Source organism: Uranotaenia lowii, chromosome 3 (assembly GCF_029784155.1).
Source record: "Uranotaenia lowii strain MFRU-FL chromosome 3, ASM2978415v1, whole genome shotgun sequence".
Classification (NCBI taxonomy): Eukaryota; Metazoa; Arthropoda; class Insecta; order Diptera; family Culicidae; genus Uranotaenia; species Uranotaenia lowii.
Genome location: NC_073693.1, coordinates 52038274 through 52058462, shown reverse-complemented (window position 1 = coordinate 52058462; position 20189 = coordinate 52038274). Strand labels below are relative to the sequence as shown.

Genomic DNA, 20189 nt, shown 5'->3' with positions numbered 1-20189 from the left:
GCCTATAGTCACCCTCGGTAAATAGTTGTTCGTGATTTTTTTTCACACAACTGCGTATGTAAACCAAAAAGATCGGTAGATAAAGCTATTCCCGTAAAGGTAGACTAAAAAATAGATTCGCCATAATGTGTAGTTTTATTTTCATACCCCAAAAAAATCGGACCTCAGGTTGAAATAAATATATCGAAACGGGGATTCTTACCTGTTATTGTTGTGTCTGATGTTGTTGTGTCAGAAATGGTTGTATCAGATGAAGTTGTGTCAGAAGACGTCGTATCAGAGCTTGTTGTATCCGATGATGTTGCATCAGATGATGTTGTATCTGATGATGTTGTGTCCGAGCTCGTTGTATCTGATGATGTTGTATCCGAGCTTGTTGTATCAGATGAAGTTGTGTCAGAACTTGTTGTATCCGATGAAGTTGTATCAGATGATGTTGTGTCCGATGATGTTGTATCTGATGATGTTGTGTCCGAGCTTGTTGTATCAGAGCTTGTAGTATCCGATAAAGTTGTATCAGATGAAGTTGTGTCTGAGCTCGTTGTATCTGATGATGTTGTATCAGATGAAGTTGTATCAGATGATGTTGTGTCAGAGCTTGTTGTATCTGATGAAGTTGTGTCCGAGCTAGTTGTATCAGAGCTTGTAGTATCCGATAAAGTTGTATCAGATGAAGTTGTATCTGATGACGTTGTATCAGATGAAGTTGTGTCCGAGCTAGTTGTATCAGAGCCTGTAGTATCCGATAAAGTTGTATCAGATGAAGTTGTATCTGATGACGTTGTATCAGATGAAGTTGTGTCCGAGCTTGTTGTGTCAGATGATGTTGTATCAGATGAAGTTGTATCAGATGATGTTGTGTCAGAGCTTGTTGTATCAGAGCTTGTTGTGTCCGAGCCCGTTGTGTCAGATGATGTTGTGTCAGAGCTTGTTGTATCCGATGAAGTTGTATCAGATGATGTTGTATCAGAGCTTGTTGTATCCGATGAAGTTGTATCAGACGATGTTGTATCAGAGCTTGTTGTATCCGATGAAGTTGTATCAGATGAAGTTGTGTCTGATGATGTTGTATCTGATGACGTTGTATCCGATGAAGTTGTGTCTGAACTCGTTGTATCTGATGATGTTGTATCTGAGCTTGTTGTGTCAGACGAAGTTGTGTCAGAGCTTGTCGTATCTGAAGATGTTGTATCAGAGCTTGTAGTATCAGATGAAGTTGTATCCGATGAAGTTGTATCAGATGATGTTGTATCAGATGAAGTTGTGTCCGAGCTCGTTGTATCTGATGATGTTGTATCCGATGAAGTTGTATCAGATGATGTTGTATCAGAGCTTGTTGTATCCGATGAAGTTGTATCAGACGATGTTGTATCAGAGCTTGTTGTATCCGATGAAGTTGTATCTGATGATGTTGAATCTGAGCTCGTTGTATCTGATGATGTTGTATCCGATGAAGTTGTATCAGATGAAGTTGTGTCTGATGATGTTGTATCTGATGATGTTGTATCTGAGCTTGTTGTATCTGATGATGTTGTATCAGATGAAGTTGTATCCGATGAAGTTGTGTCAGAGCTTGTTGTATCAGATGATGTTGTGTCAGAGCTTGTTGTATCCGATGAAGTTGTATCAGATGATGTTGTATCAGATGAAGTTGTGTCCGAGCTCGTTGTATCTGATGATGTTGTATCCGATGAAGTTGTATCAGATGATGTTGTATCAGAGCTTATTGTATCCGATGAAGTTGTATCAGATGATGTTGTATCAGATGAAGTTGTGTCCGAGCTCGTTGTATCTGATGATGTTGTATCCGATGAAGTTGTATCAGATGATGTTGTATCAGAGCTTGTTGTATCCGATGAAGTTGTATCAGACGATGTTGTATCTGATGATGTTGAATCTGAGCTCGTTGTATCTGATGATGTTGTATCAGATGAAGTTGTATCCGATGAAGTTGTGTCAGAGCTTGTTGTATCAGATGATGTTGTGTCAGAGCTTGTAGTATCCGATGAAGTTGTATCAGACGATGTTGTATCAGAGCTTGTTGTATCCGATGAAGTTGTATCAGATGATGTTGTATCAGATGAAGTTGTGTCCGAGCTCGTTGTATCTGATGATGTTGTATCCGATGAAGTTGTATCAGATGATGTTGTATCAGAGCTTGTTGTATCCGATGAAGTTGTATCAGACGATGTTGTATCTGATGATGTTGAATCTGAGCTCGTTGTATCTGATGATGTTGTATCAGATGAAGTTGTATCCGATGAAGTTGTGTCAGAGCTTGTTGTATCAGATGATGTTGTGTCAGAGCTTGTAGTATCCGATGAAGTTGTATCAGACGATGTTGTATCAGAGCTTGTTGTATCCGATGAAGTTGTATCAGAGCTCGTTGTATCCGATGAAGTTGTATCAGACGATGTTGTATCAGAGCTTGTTGTATCCGAGCTCGTTGTATCAGATGATGTTGTATCAGATGAAGTTGTGTCCGAGCTCGTTGTATCTGATGATGTTGTATCCGATGAAGTTGTATCAGATGATGTTGTATCAGAGCTTGTTGTATCCGATGAAGTTGTATCAGACGATGTTGTATCTGATGATGTTGAATCTGAGCTCGTTGTATCTGATGATGTTGTATCAGATGAAGTTGTATCAGATGATGTTGTGTCAGAGCTTGTTGTATCCGATGAAGTTGTATCAGTCGATGTTGTATCAGAGCTTGTTGTATCCGATGATGTTGTATCAGACGATGTTGTATCTGATGATGTTGAATCTGAGCTCGTTGTATCTGATGATGTTGTATCAGATGAAGTTGTATCAGAGCTTGTAGTATCCGATGAAGTTGTATCAGATGAAGTTGTGTCTGATGATGTTGTATCTGATGATGTTGTATCTGAGCTTGTTGTGTCAGACGAAGTTGTGTCAGAGCTCGTCGTATCTGAAGATGTTGTATCAGAGCTTGTAGTATCAGATGATGTTGTATCCGATGAAGTTGTGTCTGATGATGTTGTGTCTGATGATGTTGTATCAGAGCTTGTTGTGTCAGATGATGTTGTATCAGAGCTTGTTGTGTCCGAGCCCGTTGTGTCAGATGATGTTGTGTCAGAGTTTGTAGTATCCGATGAAGTTGTATCAGATGAAGTTGTGTCTGATGATGTTGTATCTGATGATGTTGTATCAGAAGATGTCGTATCAGAGCTTGTTGTGTCAGATGTAGTTGTATCAGATGCAGTTGTATCAGATGAAGTTGTATCTGAGCTTGTTGTATCAGAAGTTGTTGTGTCTGAGCTTGTTGTATCTGATGATGTTGAATCTGAGCTGGTTGTATCTGATGATGTAGTGTCTGAGCTTGTTGTATCAGTGCTTGTTGTATCAGATGATGTTGTGTCAGAGCTTGTTGTATCAGATAATGTTGTTTCTGTGGTGGTTGAGTCAGTGATTGTCGAACCTGTTGTAGTCGTGGTATCAGTAGTTGAGCAAGTATTCGGTCCCACAAAGGTTGACCCATCTGTCATCACAGTTACACAAATTTGTGGAGTACACACTATGGATTGTGGTGTGCTCCTCGAAACCAGGGATGTTTGTCTCGATGGGGTATTGTTATCAATCGTCGTCTCAGATCCATCAACGTGTTTGACCGTACAATGTCCCGAGGAACAAACGTGAGCCTCGGCAGTCTCCGCTAATGCCAGCGCAGATTTTCCTGGCGGTAAGGGGTGTACTGTGGCGGTTCCATCGCTATTGATGATAACCACCTCTGTCGTTGTTATTACATTCGTTTGAGTTGTTATTACTCCATTGTCGTCTGTTGTAATTGTTTCAGTGTTGGTGACAGTCCTTGTGACTATAACGGTTCCTCCTTGAACGATGACAGTACACTGTGTAGTTTCACATGTGATAATTTGAGTTTCGGTAGGAGGTAAGCAATTACCCGATGGTGTAGTTATCACTGTAAATGAAAAAAAAAATGTAAAATTAAATGATTTCGAATCAATGTCAAACATACACCCGAAATTCAAACTTCACTTCTCCACTCATGATTTCTTGATACTCTATGGTTTTTATTTTTTGCTTAAGATGTGAACGCCGTTGGCGCTGAAACGATTTGTTATCGCTGGAGTTTTCCACGTCCGTCCTTATCCCATCACGATTCAAAGGAGGATGAAAAAAACGGCTACTCGAATGAATTGATCCGGTCAGTCAATGCTGTGTGTGTATGAAAAGTGTCATACACAGCAAAAATTATTCCCTGTAAAATTACGCAAATGTCTTGTAACAAAAAGGAGCAGGACATTTACCGAAATTTTACAGGTCGAAAACATGATTACGTGGCATTTAATTTTTAGTGTACAACTTTTTTACAGGACATTTGCTGTAATAATAAATGAATCGTTAACTTTCAAGGAAAACAATTTAAAATCACAGGTTTCGTTAATTACATGTGATTTATTTTAAAGGTTGCAGTTTTCAGTGACACGTAATAGTCAAAAAATTTTTCTGTGTAGAAAAAAAATCTTGTTCCAAACAACCGGCAGACTGTAAGCAGCTGTACGTATCTATGTGAACAGGCATTTCAAATACCCATTCAATGGGAATTCATTCCCTTTCGCATTGCCCCCTTCACAAGCCAAAGGACTTCTTTGAAAGGATGATGGCAAAAAAACACCAGCCAAATATCAATAGCCAACACTTTGCATTTTTGATGAGTGACTGGTGGAAGAAAGACTATGACAATATTCTCTCGTCCTCTATCTGGTTCAGATAGTACTCTGTTTAGGATGTCGGACTTGGAAGAAGATACAAAAATTGCGTTGTAAGTTCAATTCTCACTTCCCGAGGGCACTTTTTTTCTTGTTTCTGGGATGAATTATCCAATAGGATGAAAATCCCAGAAAAAAATGTGTTTCTTGTTTCGCTTGAATGTTGTGATCATGCAACGTTTTGCACGGGAGCTCGAGTCTTTATGCCAGTTGTGCTTTTCCAACCATATCATCTTTGATTCAATGCATGTTTCAGCGTATTTTTGGCATAGAGTTAGGGCCGAGCGGCATTGAAATTTTTTGAAAGACTACTTTCTTCGAATAAACCCAACGAAAAGTTACCACCAATTAAAGTATTTCTTAAAGACACTTTTGTTAAAGAAGAGATATTCAATAAAAAACGAAGCTTTGGGAAACTCGCTTCCTCTTTAGTTGACCCGACATTTGTGTTAAACGGAAAACCATTCAATATCACAATTAGGGACGAGCTTACACCTTTATCAATGGAAATTCTGAACGAGTTACGTGAATATCAGGACTTACTAGGAGTAAAATACGTCTGGCCTGGTAGAGGCGGTGCTATCCTTGTAAAACAAACAGATACTTCTAAACCAGATGTTATTAAAACAAAACTTGAAATTAACCATTTTATGAGCAAGCACATCACTCAAGGAAAAAGCGTTTCATCAATTCCCAAGGAAACCCCATCTCCTAAACGCAAAAGGAATAATGATTCAGAATTAAAATAAATTTTATTTGTAAAAGGTCTTGTGATTACCTTTTATATAAATAATTTAATGGATAATCTAATTAATGTATACCATGACAATGTCAATGATTTTAATTTAAGAACTTGTGATAACAATTTAGGAAATTTAAGAGTTTTGCAATGGAATATATGTAGTATGAATAGTTTAAATAAGTTTGACTGTGTGTTGCAGACTATTGAACATTTAAATGTCTGTATTGATGTAATTGTTATTTGTGAAACTTGGGTTGCGAAGCATAATTGTAATATTTATAACATTCCAGGATACACCTCGATCTTTTCTTGCCGTGACCAGTCCTATGGAGGTCTAGCTATGTATATTAAAACAAATTTAAAGTTCAAAATTACTGAAAATAAGGTCATTGAAGGTTTCCATAGGATAAGCATTCAAATATCTTTGAGTGGTCAAGTTTTTAGTGTTCATGGCATCTATAGACCACCCGCATTTCCATTTAACTCATTTTGCGATCAAATTGAATCCTTGTTAGCGTCTGTTGCCGATAACCATTCTTGTCTTATTGTAGGTGATTTTAATGTCCCCATAAATTTAACCAAACCAAATACAGTTACGAAATATAAGTCGATTTTGGAATCCTTTGGTTATGTTTGCACAAACTCCTTCCCCACTAAACCAAAAACTAATAATATTTTAGACCACGTCATTTCTAAGCAGATTGATCTAGGCCGACTGAAAAATGACACTATTTTTACTGATGTGAGCGACCATTTACAGGTTATTACATCCTTTAAATTATCAAGTAATAAACAAATGGCAACTTTAACGAAAGAAATTACTGATCATTGTAAACTGAACAATTTATTTTTGAATTATTTGAATAATGTTCAACTACCAGATAACGTGAATGTTGGTTTGCAAGATATCACAACATCTTACAGCCATTTTCGATCAATGTCTACTAGGACAATAAAAAAAAATGTAAAATTGAAAGGCAACTACTGTCCATGGATGTCACTAGATCTTTGGACACTCATAAAAATTAAAAACAACTATTTAAAACGTTCTAAAAGGCACCCCGATGATGTCCAACTAAAACAAATGTTGAGTCATATAAATAAAAAATTGTATTTAAAAAAACAGGAATGCAAAAAGTTATATTATGAACGTTTACTGAACAACACACCACATTCGAAGCTTTGGAGAAATATAAACACCCTCATGGGTAAAAACAAACCAACCACATCAATCAACCTGTCTGATGAAGAAGGCAGCACTACCAACAATTTAGAAGTTTGTGAAAAATTAAACAGGCACTTTTCCACAATTGGCAAAAGGTTAGCTGAGGAAATTCCAATTGACCCTGGCTCTGACCATTTATCCCGTATTGAACATGTACAAAATACAATATTTCTACATCCAGCTACTGTGAATGAGGTAAGGGTAGTCATTCTATCCCTTAAAAATAAGAAGGGCTGTGGACCTGATAATTTCCCAGTAAGTGTCTTAAAAAATTACCATGACAAATTCTCTATCATACTTAAGGAATATTTTAATTACATTTTAGAGACTGGAATTTATCCTGAATGCCTCAAAATCGCAAAAGTTATTCCTGTTTTTAAGGCTGGCGATTCCCATGATATAAACAACTACCGTCCAATATCTACCTTAAGTGTTTTTAGTAAAGTGTTTGAAAAACTTCTTGTGACCAGAATTGTAAATTTCCTGAACCAGCATGACATACTTTATAAGCTGCAATATGGTTTCAGATCCGGCTCGAGCACACTAATTGCCATCTCAGAACTAGTCGACTCCATTATTTCTAAAATTGATTCCAATAATATTGTGGGAGCATTGTTTTTGGACCTTAAAAAAGCTTTCGATACATTGAATCACGAAATATTACTATCCAAACTAGACAAATATGGAATAAGAGGAACAGCTAATAATATCCTTCGCAGTTACTTAGAGGGGCGGAAGCAATTTGTAGTGATTGAAAATACCAAAAGCGTGGTAAGAAATATTGATATAGGTGTACCACAAGGTAGCAATATAGGTCCGTTACTTTTTTTGTTGTATGTTAATGATCTCTGTAACTTACCATTAAAAGGCACAGCACGCCTATTCGCTGATGATACAGCAATTTTCTACTCAGCAGCATCTACTGATATTATCATTCAACAAATTGAAAATGACTTGAAATTGTTATCTAAATATTTTAATACCAACTTGCTCTCACTCAACTATACGAAAACCAAATACATGTTATTTCATTCTTCACATAAAAGATTACCTCCGAATATTGACCCAACGATAAATGGAAATGTTATTGAGAGGGTAAAATGCTTTAAATATTTAGGAATCTACCTAGATGAAACTCTTTGTTGGAGTCGTCACACAGAATATCTAGAGAAAAAAGTTTCTCCTCTTTGTGGTATCCTATGGAAATTGAGAAATTTTGTGCCTCAACATGTTTTATTGAAATTTTACTTTGCGTTTATTCACTCTCATATTAACTATCTTATTATGATATGGGGAAGAGCTTCCTTGTCAAATTTACAAAAACTTCAATCTCTCCAGAATAGATGCTTAAAAAATATTTATAGACTACCGTTGCTCTTTCCTACCCAACAGCTCTACACCTTAAGAGCCCATAACATTCTTCCATTAAAAGATCTTTGCGATTTACAAACTGTAATATATGTCTACGACAATTTACACACAAGTTTCAGTAATCAAAACATCCATTTTACAACGGGATTGCGTACTCATAACACTCGCCAGTCAGATTTTTTACAACGAAGCCGATCCGTGACATCCTTAGGTCAAAAAAGAATATCATTTATTGGTCCAACTAAGTACAATGCCTTGCCTAATGAAATAAAAACCATCAACAACCGTTCTACGTTCAAAATCAAAGTAATACAGCTATTAAAAGAAAAATTGAGTCGTTAAAAACCGATCGATCAGTGACCAGTTTTCTTCTTTTATAATTAATTTTTGTAGCAATTTAGTTTCTTTGTGTGTTCTTCTTTTTTTTTTATTAATTATTTAAATTATAATGTCTTATTTGATTAAATGTTTGCTTAGTAGTATTAATATCAAATAGTGGATCTCTTTAAAGGAAATCTGTTTTCCATTGAGATCCATGTAGTATTTAATTTAGTATTATCATTACATTTCCTCGCACTAAATTTAAACATTTCAGTTCTCAGCATGAGTAAAATTTTGCCCGCGTTTTTTATTAATTTTTGTTGCTGCCAGACATGCTGAGAACAGTAGCGTCCATTACCAGGGGGCTCTAATGAGCTTTTTGGTGTGGGGGAGTGTGGTGGGCCGCTACAAAAAAAAAAAAAAGAAAAAGAAAAATTTTGCAACCTCTTTTGTAGGTGTAGCTTTGTTAAACTTTAATGTTAATTATTCTTTTACCTGAAATCGTGCTTTCCATAGTTGTCGATTCTGTAAGACATCAAAATTTTCCACACAACTGCGTGCAAAAACAAAAAGATCTGGTTGATGGTTGGTCCGCACTCCTCAAATCCGACAGTGCGCTGTGTAAATCGCACCGTTATCTTCTACGATTTGTAGAGGACCACACTTCATTCTGAAATGCTCTACACTCGTTTCCGAGTACCGCCGAAGCCAAGTGCCGAGCAAAATCGGTGCCCCAATAGCAACACTACTGTGTGAGCAGGAGGAATCCCGAAACACACAACTGAAGTGCATTTTTTCTTCTCTTCCTACAACAGTAGGCAAACAAACAGCACGAAACGATATTTCTTCTTCTTCTTCCTTTTTTTGTTGGGAAAGAACCAAGCCTACTGAGTTGCTTTAGCGCTGCTCCCCTACACTTAACACGTTCGTCGCCACGTCACCCATATTCGGCAGACGGGTGTATTTCCTGGGGGGCCCCGTCACATCAAAAAGCAGGTGACGCTCTCTTACTTGAGTTTACCGCTCAGCTTCGCCACACGTTTCAAATATGGGAGTTCTCCCTCTTTGCTTTCTCTCTCTGAAAATTTCTTTGGGCCCGGCTAGCAAAACTACCAAAATGAGCGTGGCGACGAACGTGTTAATGTGATGATTTGTTTCTCTTGCTCTCACTTTGGCGAAGCGTTCTCTGCTCTTTGATTGGGTGTAGGCCCGGCGTCTTAACAAAGCAGGGCAAGTGTTTCAGCACGAAAAGTTCACTGAGTTGAATTTTTCTAGCTGCTCGGGGAAAAATGGACAACCATGGATCTATAAAACTGTTCCCGTAAGAATAGTCAAAAAAGAATGGATTTGCCTTTATGAACGCTGAAATAGTCAGGTTGGATCATCTGTTCGAATTTGTTTTCGCCAAAACAATGTTTATGTAGGAAGAACATCGATACTCCCAAGAAAATCAGACCTCAGTGTTAGGGCGTGAAACACCCTACAATAGTACCGCTGGGCTCACTGCTGGCAACCTTTCTGTCAGCTGATCGACGCACCAACCGGCAGGTAGAATACAACAACAACAACGTAAACGTTTAGTCACGACGTATTTCATCTCGTCAATAAATCGTCCTTTTTAATATGTAGTGTTTAGTAACTACGTGTTATTCATTCTCTTTGTATCCGTGCTACCCCAGTTTACAACAGTGGCAACGAGTCGGTCGTTTAATTTTCGCGAAATCCACCGAATTATCGCAAAATTAATTCCCCCACGCGGAAACGACAACGGTGTAAAATGGATTCGGAAGAACATAACCGTACTTCGGATCTAACCGCTGGATGGGATGGGACCATCAACGGGCTCCCCAGTGGACAGCAGTTCCTCCAGCTGGCATGGCAAGCTTTGTTCGCCCCACACAGTTCGGTCAGCAGCCACCGACGGGACTTTCTCAACAGTTCCCCGGGCAGCAGCAGCAGCAACAACAGTCGTATTAATCAACACACCACCTCTCATCATCCGACGCACTCCTTTCCCAGCTCATCCAACAGCAGCAAGCATATGCGACACAAATGCTCAATCAGCAGCAGGAATTTTTGCGACAACAGCAGGAGATGTTCCTCCGTACGATGTCATCGTTGAGCTTGCAGGTACCATCTAACCCTAAAGTGATTTTAGACTCACTTTCGTATCACGTCAAGGAGTTCCGGTACGATCCGGAAAACAACATAACGTTTGCGGCTTGGTACGCGCGATACAAGGACCTGTTCGAACAAGACGCTTCCCGGCTCGACAGCGATGCAAAAGTCCGTTTGCTCCTCCGGAAGATGGGTTCTGCCGAACATGAACGGTATGTTAATTTCATCCTTCCGAAACTACCGAAAGAGTACCAATTTGACGAAACTGTTCGGAAATTGGGTATCCTGTTTGGTGCTGCTGAATCGCTCATCAGCAAGCGGTATCGTTGCCTAAAAGACAACGAAAAAGTCCACTGAAGATTACGTTTCGTTTTCATGTCGTGTAAACAAGAACGCGGTCGATTTTGAGCTGAGTAAATTGACGGAGGAGCAGTTCAAATGTTTATTATTTGTTTGCGGCATGAAAGCGGAGTGTGATGCAGAAGTGCGTACTAGACTGTTGGCAAAAATCGAGGACCGGAACGACGTGACCCTGGAGCAGCTTTCTGAAGACTGCCAGCGGCTGATGTGTCTGAAGAGAGACACAGCTATGATCGAGGGAACATCCGGATCACTATCAGTGCAGTTCGTGAAGCGGAATCGGAAACAAATTTCCAAAAGTTCTCCGAAAAAAGTGAACAGTGAAAACAAAAACATTCCCCCAACCCCTTGTTGGAAATACGGCGCAATGCACTACACTCGTGAGTGCCCATACATGGACCACTTGTGTAGTGATTGTGGCAATAGCGGACACCGTGAAGGTTATTGTTTAACCAAAAACAAAAGTGGAAAGCCCTATCACAATAACAAAAACAGTAATTTTCGGGCAAAATCTGTTCAAGTGAATACAGTGCAACCAAAAAGAAGATTTGTGCAAGCTAGGCTGAACAGTACAGAGGTGCAACTCCAGTTGGACACCGGATCCGATATCAGTGTTGTATCTAAGCGTGTGTAGGAGAAAATCGGGAAGTCTTCCACCACCTCTGCCCGAGAAAAAGCATTTACTGCTTCTGGTGCCCCTCTTCATCTGCTCTTCAAGTTTGACTGTGCCGTCAACGTCAATGGTCAGCAGCGCCGTGGCACATTTTACGTGGTCGACAAACCCTTTAACGTGCTCGGTATCGATTTGGTCGACGCGTTTGGTCTATGCCTTTTTCTTCTTTTTCGGCACCCAGCACTTCACCACAGCGCTTTTCCACCCGCAATCGGATGATTTGTGGACACTTGAGCGAGCCATACGGAAAATTTGAGGAGGGAAAAAGCTCGGCTCCTATAAGCGAGCCCAAGTTCTGCAGGCCAATCTGAACTTCGTTGGACTAACCGCGCCCATTGGTTGAAGTCTCAATTTCATCAACCGAGCGCAACCGGGCCATCCAATGCCAAGACTCGGTGACTCAGCCAGTTCCAACGCTTCCGTTGACCGTTATGCTGCACGCTTGGAACTGATAAAAAAATGTGCGCACTCCAGCCTGTTTCATCAGCGCATGTTACTTGAGACCCAAGTCTGTCTCTAGTTCTCTCACCGATGTCACCGTTACTCTCCACGTCTCCATCTTCCTCATCATCAAGCTCTGAGTTCATATCAACCAGCGAAAAGCTGTGCAGGTGCCTCGTCGTTCTTCGCAGACCAGAAGACCGCCGATTCGGTTCAACCAGCACCGGCTGTATTAAGGGAGGAGATGTTAGGGCGTGAAACACTCTACAATAATACCGCTGGGCTCACTGCTGGCAACCTTTCTGTCAGCTGATCGACGCGCCAACCGGCGGGTAGAATACAACAACAACAACCAATCACTTTATGCTTTGTTTTGTAAACGTTTAGTCGCGACGTATTTTATCTCGTCAATAAATCTTCCTTTTTAATATGTTGTATTTAGTAACTACGTGTTATTCATTCTCTTTGTATCCGTGCTACCCCAGTTTACAACACTCAGGTTGTAATAAATATATCGAAACGGGGATTCTTACCTGTGATTGTTGTGTCTGATGTTGTTGTGTCAGAAATGGTTGTATCAGATGAAGTTGTGTCAGAAGACGTCGTATCAGAACTTGTTGTATCAGATGATGTTGTGTCCGAGCTTGTTGTATCTGATGATGTTGTATCCGAGCTTGTTGTATCAGATGATGTTGTGTCAGAGCTTGTTGTATCCGATGAAGTTGTATCAGATGAAGTTGTATCAGATGAAGTTGTGTCCGAGCTCGTTGTATCAGATGATGTAGTATCAGAGCTTGTAGTATCAGATGAAGTTGTATCAGAACTTGTTGTATCTGATGATGTTGTATCCGATGAAGTCGTGTCTGAGCTTGTTGCATCAGATGACGTGCTATCCGAGCTGGTTGTATCGGCGGCAGTTGTGGAATCTATCGTCGTTGAAGACATTGGAGCTACTATGTCTGTACAACAGCATTTAGTAATTACTTCTATGCCTCCAGTTATTTCGATTGATATTTTACAAGTTGTATCGATGCACAGTTTGGGAGATTTTGTTATTACCGTTGATATAATAACTCCATCTCTTGTAGTCGTGCAGGTTGTTTCAGAACCGATAGGTACAAGTATAGAAGTAAGCATGGTATCTAAAAAAAATGTGCCAGAAAGGAAGAAATAGATAGATACTTGTTTTAAAATAATCTCTTTTTTAAGTTTGACGATTTTGCTTTGCAGCTAGAAATGACGCTTCTTGTAATACGACAGTATTTTAAATATCTCGTTTATTTTTATCTACACCTACCTAGATTGCAAGTATTAAATTTCTTATTATTTTTTTTTTTACAAATTTTAATCTATGTAGGCAACTGAGGTTTTCTTACTTTACCACAAAAAGCCGTATTTACATACCAACGACTAAAAACATTTGTTTCAGTTAGTCTCTTTTAAACTTTATTTGAAATTATGAGGAGCATGGTCGAAGAAGCTAAAAATTGGAAGTTTCCACCAACTGAAAGTTGATCGACGTGTTTTCGAGGAAAAACAGAAAGTTGATTTTTTTTGCTCTATTAAAATTTTGACAGGGAAAATAGATAGGTAGGTCCGTAGTAATATAGTATTTTATATACGGTGAAAGAAATTGGACCACTTTCAGTAAAAGAATGTTCCCGATTCGGCACTTTCTGATTTTGACATGATTTGCCGAAATGGATCGTTTTTATGTGTACTTTTTAAATGAATAAACCGTTCAGGTAATAACATTCAAAGCAGAAGAAGTCGAGAATCCAAAACCTGTTTGCCATAGTAGCATTCTCACCTGAAGTGGTAGTATCGGAGTTTGTGGTATCAGAAGAAGTTGTAGCGTCAGAGCTCGTCGCATCGGATGAGGTTGTGGAGTCCGAGCTGGTCGTATCTGAAGAATTATAGAATTGTGAAAACTGAATATGTAGTGCCGTCATGTCATAAGCGAAACAACTAAGACTGTTCTAACATGTTTTAATTTAGCCTCTTTTAAGCTTTTAAGCTTAAGTTAGTTTGAATTAAAAGATAGGATATCCTATAAGACAAAATCATAAAAAATAAGCTTGAATTTTTAAAGATTTATTTTTGATTACATCTACACAAGTACAGGTTTGATAATTTTTTTTAAGTTGTCTTTAATTTGCACCTGTAGTGCCTGAGCTTGTAGAATCCGATGTTGTAGTTGAATCTGTTTGGATTAAATCGGTAGAGAAAGGTTGATTTCAATCGAAAGTCTTAATCTTTTATGATTTTGTTCGAAAACTTTTGATCATTACCTGAACTTGTCGTATCGGAACTGGTTGTATCTGAGGAAGTGGTGGACTCTGTAGGACGAAAATGGAATTAACGATAAGTAACTGAGTATTATGTGATGAGCTATTTCGATATAAGGTAGTGAAAGTTCACGTAGCGGAATATTTATAGATATATATTAGGCTCACATGCGAAAAACTCACATGCAAAAGATGCATTCAATTGTAAATTAACAATTTGAAGAAATCATACGTTAGAAAAATCGATTACCAGATGTTGTATCTGAACTCGTCGTATCAGACGCTGTTGTATCTGATGACGTGGGATCAGAACTTGTTGTATCCGATGATGTAGTATCAGATGAAGTTGTATCTGAGCTTGTTGTATCTGATGATGTTGTATCCGAACTCGTTGTATCCGATGATGTTGTGTCTGAGCTAGTTGTATCTGATGATGTTGCATCAGAGCTCGTTGTATCTGAAGATGTTGTATCCGAGCTTGTTGTATCCGATGAAGTCGTGTCAGAGCTTGTCGTATCTGATGATGTCGTGTCAGAGCTTGTTGTATCCGATGATGTTGTGTCAGAGTTCGTTGTATCAGACGATGTTGTATCAGAGCCAGTTGTATCCGATGATGTTGTGTCAGATGAGGTTGTATCAGAGCTTGTTGTATCCGATGATGTCATGTCAGAGCTTGTCGTATCAGATGATGTCGTGTCAGAGCTGGTTGTATCGGAGCTTGTTGTATCTGATGATGTAGTATCAGAGCTCGTTGTATCAGATGATGTTGTATCAGAGCTCGTCGTATCTGAAGATGTTGTATCAGAGTTAGTTGTGTCAGAAGAGGTTGTATCAGATGAAGTTGTGTCTGAGCTTGTTGTGTCAGAGTTTGTTGTATCCGATGATGTAGTATCAGAGCTAGTTGTATCTGACGATGTTGTGTCTGATGAAGTTGTGTCTGAGCTCGTTGTATCCGATGATGTTGTATCTGATGAAGTTGTATCTGAGCTCGTTGTATCCGATGCTGTTGTATCTGATGAAGTTGTATCAGATGTTGTTGTATCCGATGATGTTGTATCTGATGAAGTTGTGTCTGAGCTTGTTGTATCAGAACTTGTTGTGTCAGAGCTTGTTGTGTCAGAGCTGGTTGTATCTGATGATGTTGTGTCAGATGATGTTGTGTCAGATGATGTTGTGTCCGAGCTTGTCGTATCCGATGAAGTTGTATCTGATGATGTTGTGTCCGAGCTTGTTGTGTCTGATGATGTTGTGTCCGAGCTTGTCGTATCCGATGAAGTTGTATCTGATGATGTTGTGTCCGAGCTTGTCGTATCAGATGAAGTTGTATCTGATGATGTTGTGTCCGAGCTTGTCGTATCCGATGAAGTTGTATCTGACGAAGTTGTGTCGGAGCTTGTTGTGTCTGATGATGTTGTGTCCGAGCTTGTTGTGTCTGATGATGTTGTGTCCGAGCTTGTCGTATCCGATGAAGTTGTATCTGATGATGTTGTGTCCGAGTTTGTTGTGTCTGATGATGTTGTGTCCGAGCTTGTCGTATCAGATGAAGTTGTATCTGATGATGTTGTGTCGGAGCTTGTTGTGTCTGATGATGTTGTATCCGAGCTTGTCGTATCCGATGAAGTTGTATCTGATGATGTTGTGTCCGAGCTTGTCGTATCAGATGAAGTTGTATCTGATGATGTTGTGTCGGAGCTTGTGGTGTCTGATGATGTTGTGTCCGAGCTTGTCGTATCCGATGAAGTTGTATCTGATGATGTTGTGTCGGAGCTTGTTGTGTCTGATGACGTTGTGTCCGAGCTTGTCGTATCCGATGAAGTTGTATCTGATGATGTTGTGTCGGAGCTTGTTGTGTCTGATGATGTTGTGTCCGAGCTTGTCGTATCCGATGAAGTTGTATCTGATGATGTTGTGTCCGAGCTTGTTGTGTCTGATGATGTTGTGTCCGAGCTTGTCGTATCCGATGAAGTTGTATCTGATGATGTTGTGTCCGAGCTTGTCGTATCAGATGAAGTTGTATCTGATGATGTTGTGTCGGAGCTTGTTGTGTCTGATGATGTTGTATCCGAGCTTGTCGTATCCGATGAAGTTGTATCTGATGATGTTGTGTCGGAGCTTGTTGTGTCTGATGACGTTGTGTCCGAGCTTGTCGTATCCGATGAAGTTGTATCTGATGATGTTGTGTCGGAGCTTGTTGTGTCTGATGATGTTGTGTCCGAGCTTGTCGTATCCGATGAAGTTGTATCTGATGATGTTGTGTCCGAGCTTGTTGTGTCTGATGATGTTGTGTCCGAGCTTGTCGTATCCGATGAAGTTGTATCTGATGATGTTGTGTCCGAGCTTGTCGTATCAGATGAAGTTGTATCTGATGATGTTGTGTCGGAGCTTGTTGTGTCTGATGATGTTGTATCCGAGCTTGTCGTATCCGATGAAGTTGTATCTGATGATGTTGTGTCCGAGCTTGTCGTATCAGATGAAGTTGTATCTGATGATGTTGTGTCGGAGCTTGTGGTGTCTGATGATGTTGTGTCCGAGCTTGTCGTATCCGATGAAGTTGTATCTGATGATGTTGTGTCGGAGCTTGTTGTGTCTGATGACGTTGTGTCCGAGCTTGTCGTATCCGATGAAGTTGTATCTGATGATGTTGTGTCGGAGCTTGTTGTGTCTGATGATGTTGTGTCCGAGCTTGTCGTATCCGATGAAGTTGTATCTGATGATGTTGTGTCTGATGATGTTGTGTCCGAGCTTGTCGTATCTGATGAAGTTGTATCTGACGAAGTTGTGTCAGAGCTTGTTGTATCAGATGAAGTTGTATCAGACGATGTTGTGTCAGAGCTAGTTGTATCTGATGACGTTGTATCTGATGACGTTGTGTCGGATGATGTTGTATCTGATGATGTTGTGTCGGAGCTTGTGGTGTCTGATGATGTTGTGTCCGAGCTTGTCGTATCCGATGAAGTTGTATCTGATGATGTTGTATCTGATGATGTTGTGTCCGAGCTTGTTGTATCCGATGAAGTTGTATCTGAGCTTGTTGTGTCGGAGCTTGTTGTATCTGATGATGTTGTGTCCGAGCTTGTCGTATCTGATGAAGTTGTATCTGACGAAGTTGTGTCAGAGCTTGTTGTATCAGATGATGTTGTGTCAGAGCTTGTTGTATCAGATGACGTTGTATCTGATGACGTTGTGTCTGATGATGTTGTATCTGAAGATGTTGTATCCGAGCTTGTCGTATCCGATGAAGTTGTATCAGATGATGTTGTGTCTGATGATGTTGTGTCTGATGATGTTGTGTCCGAACTTGTCGTATCCGATGAAGTTGTATCTGATGAAGTTGTGTCGGAGCTTGTTGTGTCGGAGCTTGTTGTGTCTGATGATGTTGTGTCCGAGCTTGTCGTATCCGATGAAGTTGTATCTGATGATGTTGTATCTGATGATGTTGTGTCCGAGCTTGTTGTATCCGATGAAGTTGTATCTGATGAAGTTGTGTCGGAGCTTGTTGTGTCTGATGATGTTGTGTCCGAGCTTGTCGTATCTGATGAAGTTGTATCTGACGAAGTTGTGTCAGAGCTTGTTGTATCAGATGATGTTGTGTCAGAGCTAGTTGTATCTGATGACGTTGTATCTGATGACGTTGTGTCTGATGATGTTGTATCAGACGATGTTGTGTCAGAGCTTGTTGTATCAGATGATGTTGTGTCCGAGCTTGTCGTATCCGAAGAAGTTGTATCTGATGATGTTGTGTCGGAGCTTGTCGTATCCGATGAAGTTGTATCTGATGATGTTGTGTCGGAGCTTGTGGTGTCTGATGATGTTGTGTCCGAGCTTGTCGTATCCGAAGAAGTTGTATCTGATGATGTTGTGTCCGAGCTCGTCGTATCCGATGAAGTTGTATCTGATGATGTTGTGTCCGAGCTTGTCGTATCCGATGAAGTTGTATCTGATGATGTTGTGTCGGAGCTTGTTGTGTCTGATGATGTTGTGTCCGAGCTTGTCGTATCCGATGAAGTTGTATCTGATGATGTTGTATCTGATGATGTTGTGTCCGAGCTTGTTGTATCCGATGAAGTTGTATCTGATGATGTTGTGTCGGAGCTTGTTGTGTCTGATGATGTTGTGTCCGAGCTTGTCGTATCCGATGAAGTTGTATCTGACGAAGTTGTGTCAGAGCTTGTTGTATCAGATGATGTTGTATCCGACGATGTTGTGTCAGAGCTAGTTGTATCTGATGACGTTGTATCTGATGACGTTGTGTCTGATGATGTTGTATCTGAAGATGTTGTATCCGAGCTTGTCGTACCCGATGAAGTTGTATCTGATGAAGTTGTGTCCGAGCTAGTTGTATCTGATGATGTTGTGTCTGATGATGTCGTATCTGAAGATGTTGTGTCAGAGCTTGTTGTGTCGGATGAAGTTGTATCTGACGTGGTTGTCGTTTCAACTGTAGTTGTTGTGGTGTCTGTTGTCGTTCCTTCCGTTGTCGTTGTAGTATCTGTCGTTGTCGTCGTATCAGTGGTAGTTGTATCTGTAGTTGCAGCAGTAGTTGTGGTATCTGTAATGATAAATAATAAAAGGTTTTTTTTCAATGAATTGATTGGATTTTTCGGTTTCTTACTGCTATTTAAATAATTATGTAGCATAAAAACTTAACTACACCTAGGTTTTTTTTTACACGGTTTTTTTTTACGCGGTTTTTTTTTACACGGCTTTTTTTACACGGTTTTCGGGAATTAACACGGTTTTTTTTACACGGTTTTCGCGAATTAACACGGTTTTTGAGAGAAAATATTCTAAGTCCTTTTCAAAGGAAAACACTTAGAATCTTTTTGAAGTTGGGAAAATCTTATCTCTTAGACTAAGAACATGATACATGAGACCTAAGACCTGGGACCTGAGACCTGAGACCTGAGACTTGAGACCTGAGACCTGAGACCTGAGACATGAGACATGAGACATGAGACATGAGACATGAGACCTGAGACATGAACCATTAGAAATTAGACATGAGACCTGAGACCTGGAAGCTGAGACAAGGGATTTTAGACTTGAGACATGAGACTTGAGACATGAGACCTGAGACCTGAGACCTGAGGCATGAGACAAGAGCCATGAAACATGAGACTTTAGACCTGAGACATGGGACATGAGACATGAGGCATGAGACATGAGACATGAGACCTGAGGCAAGAGACAAGAGCCATGAAACATGAGACCTGAGACATGAGACTTTGGACCTGAGACCGGAGACAAGCTACTAGAATTAGTACCGCGAGAAACAAGTTTAGCTCCGATTTCTACATGCGACCCCTCTAATGAAAGGTTTTGACTTGTAGATGACGAAAAATAGTGTCGCGACTTCGCTAGTACAATTACTAGTGTTAGTTTCGCGAGAAATTAGTTAAGCTCTGATTTCAACTTGCGACCCCTGTAGTAGAAGGGTTTGACTTGTAGGTGATGAAAAATAGTGTCGCGAGTTCGCTAGTACAAGCTACTAGGATTAGTACCGCGAAAAATTAGTTTAGCTCCGATTTCAACTTTCGACCCTTCTAGTGAAAGGGTTTGACTTGTAGATGACGGAAAATAGTGTCGCGACTTCGCTAGTACAAGCTACTAGTGTTAGTACCGCGAAAACTAGTTAAACTCCGATTTATACTTGCGACCCCTCTAATGAAAGGGTTTGACTTGCAGATGACGAAAAACAATGTCACGACTTCGCTAGTACAAGCTACTAGGATTAGTACCGCGAGAAATTAGTTAAGCTCTGATTTCAACCTGCGACCCCTCTAGTAAAAGGGTTTGACTTGTAGATGACGAAAAATAGTGTCGCGACTTCGCTAGTACAAGCAACTAGTGTTAGTACCACGAGAAATTAGTTTAGCTCCGATTTCAACTTTCGATC

General features: G+C 39.9%; 2 protein-coding genes across 2 annotated transcripts in view; one reads left to right on the top strand and one right to left on the bottom strand.

Annotated features, from left to right (window-relative positions):
* Positions 1-20189, top strand: part of LOC129754518 (arginine kinase 1) — a 139714-nt gene that overhangs the window by 35947 nt on the left and 83578 nt on the right. The gene's annotated exons all lie outside the window — the stretch shown is intronic.
* LOC129755564 (serine-rich adhesin for platelets-like) overlaps positions 1-20189 on the bottom strand; it is a 37287-nt gene that overhangs the window by 9514 nt on the left and 7584 nt on the right. The window contains exons 2-8 of the mRNA XM_055752118.1: positions 18162-18842; positions 15671-18115; positions 14544-15620; positions 14297-14344; positions 13816-13911; positions 12539-13147; positions 203-3943 (exon numbers count right to left, since the gene is read on the bottom strand). Of these exons, the coding sequence (XP_055608093.1) occupies positions 203-3943; positions 12539-13147; positions 13816-13911; positions 14297-14344; positions 14544-15620; positions 15671-18115; positions 18162-18842 (8697 nt within the window). The remainder of the gene's footprint in view (positions 1-202; positions 3944-12538; positions 13148-13815; positions 13912-14296; positions 14345-14543; positions 15621-15670; positions 18116-18161; positions 18843-20189) is intronic.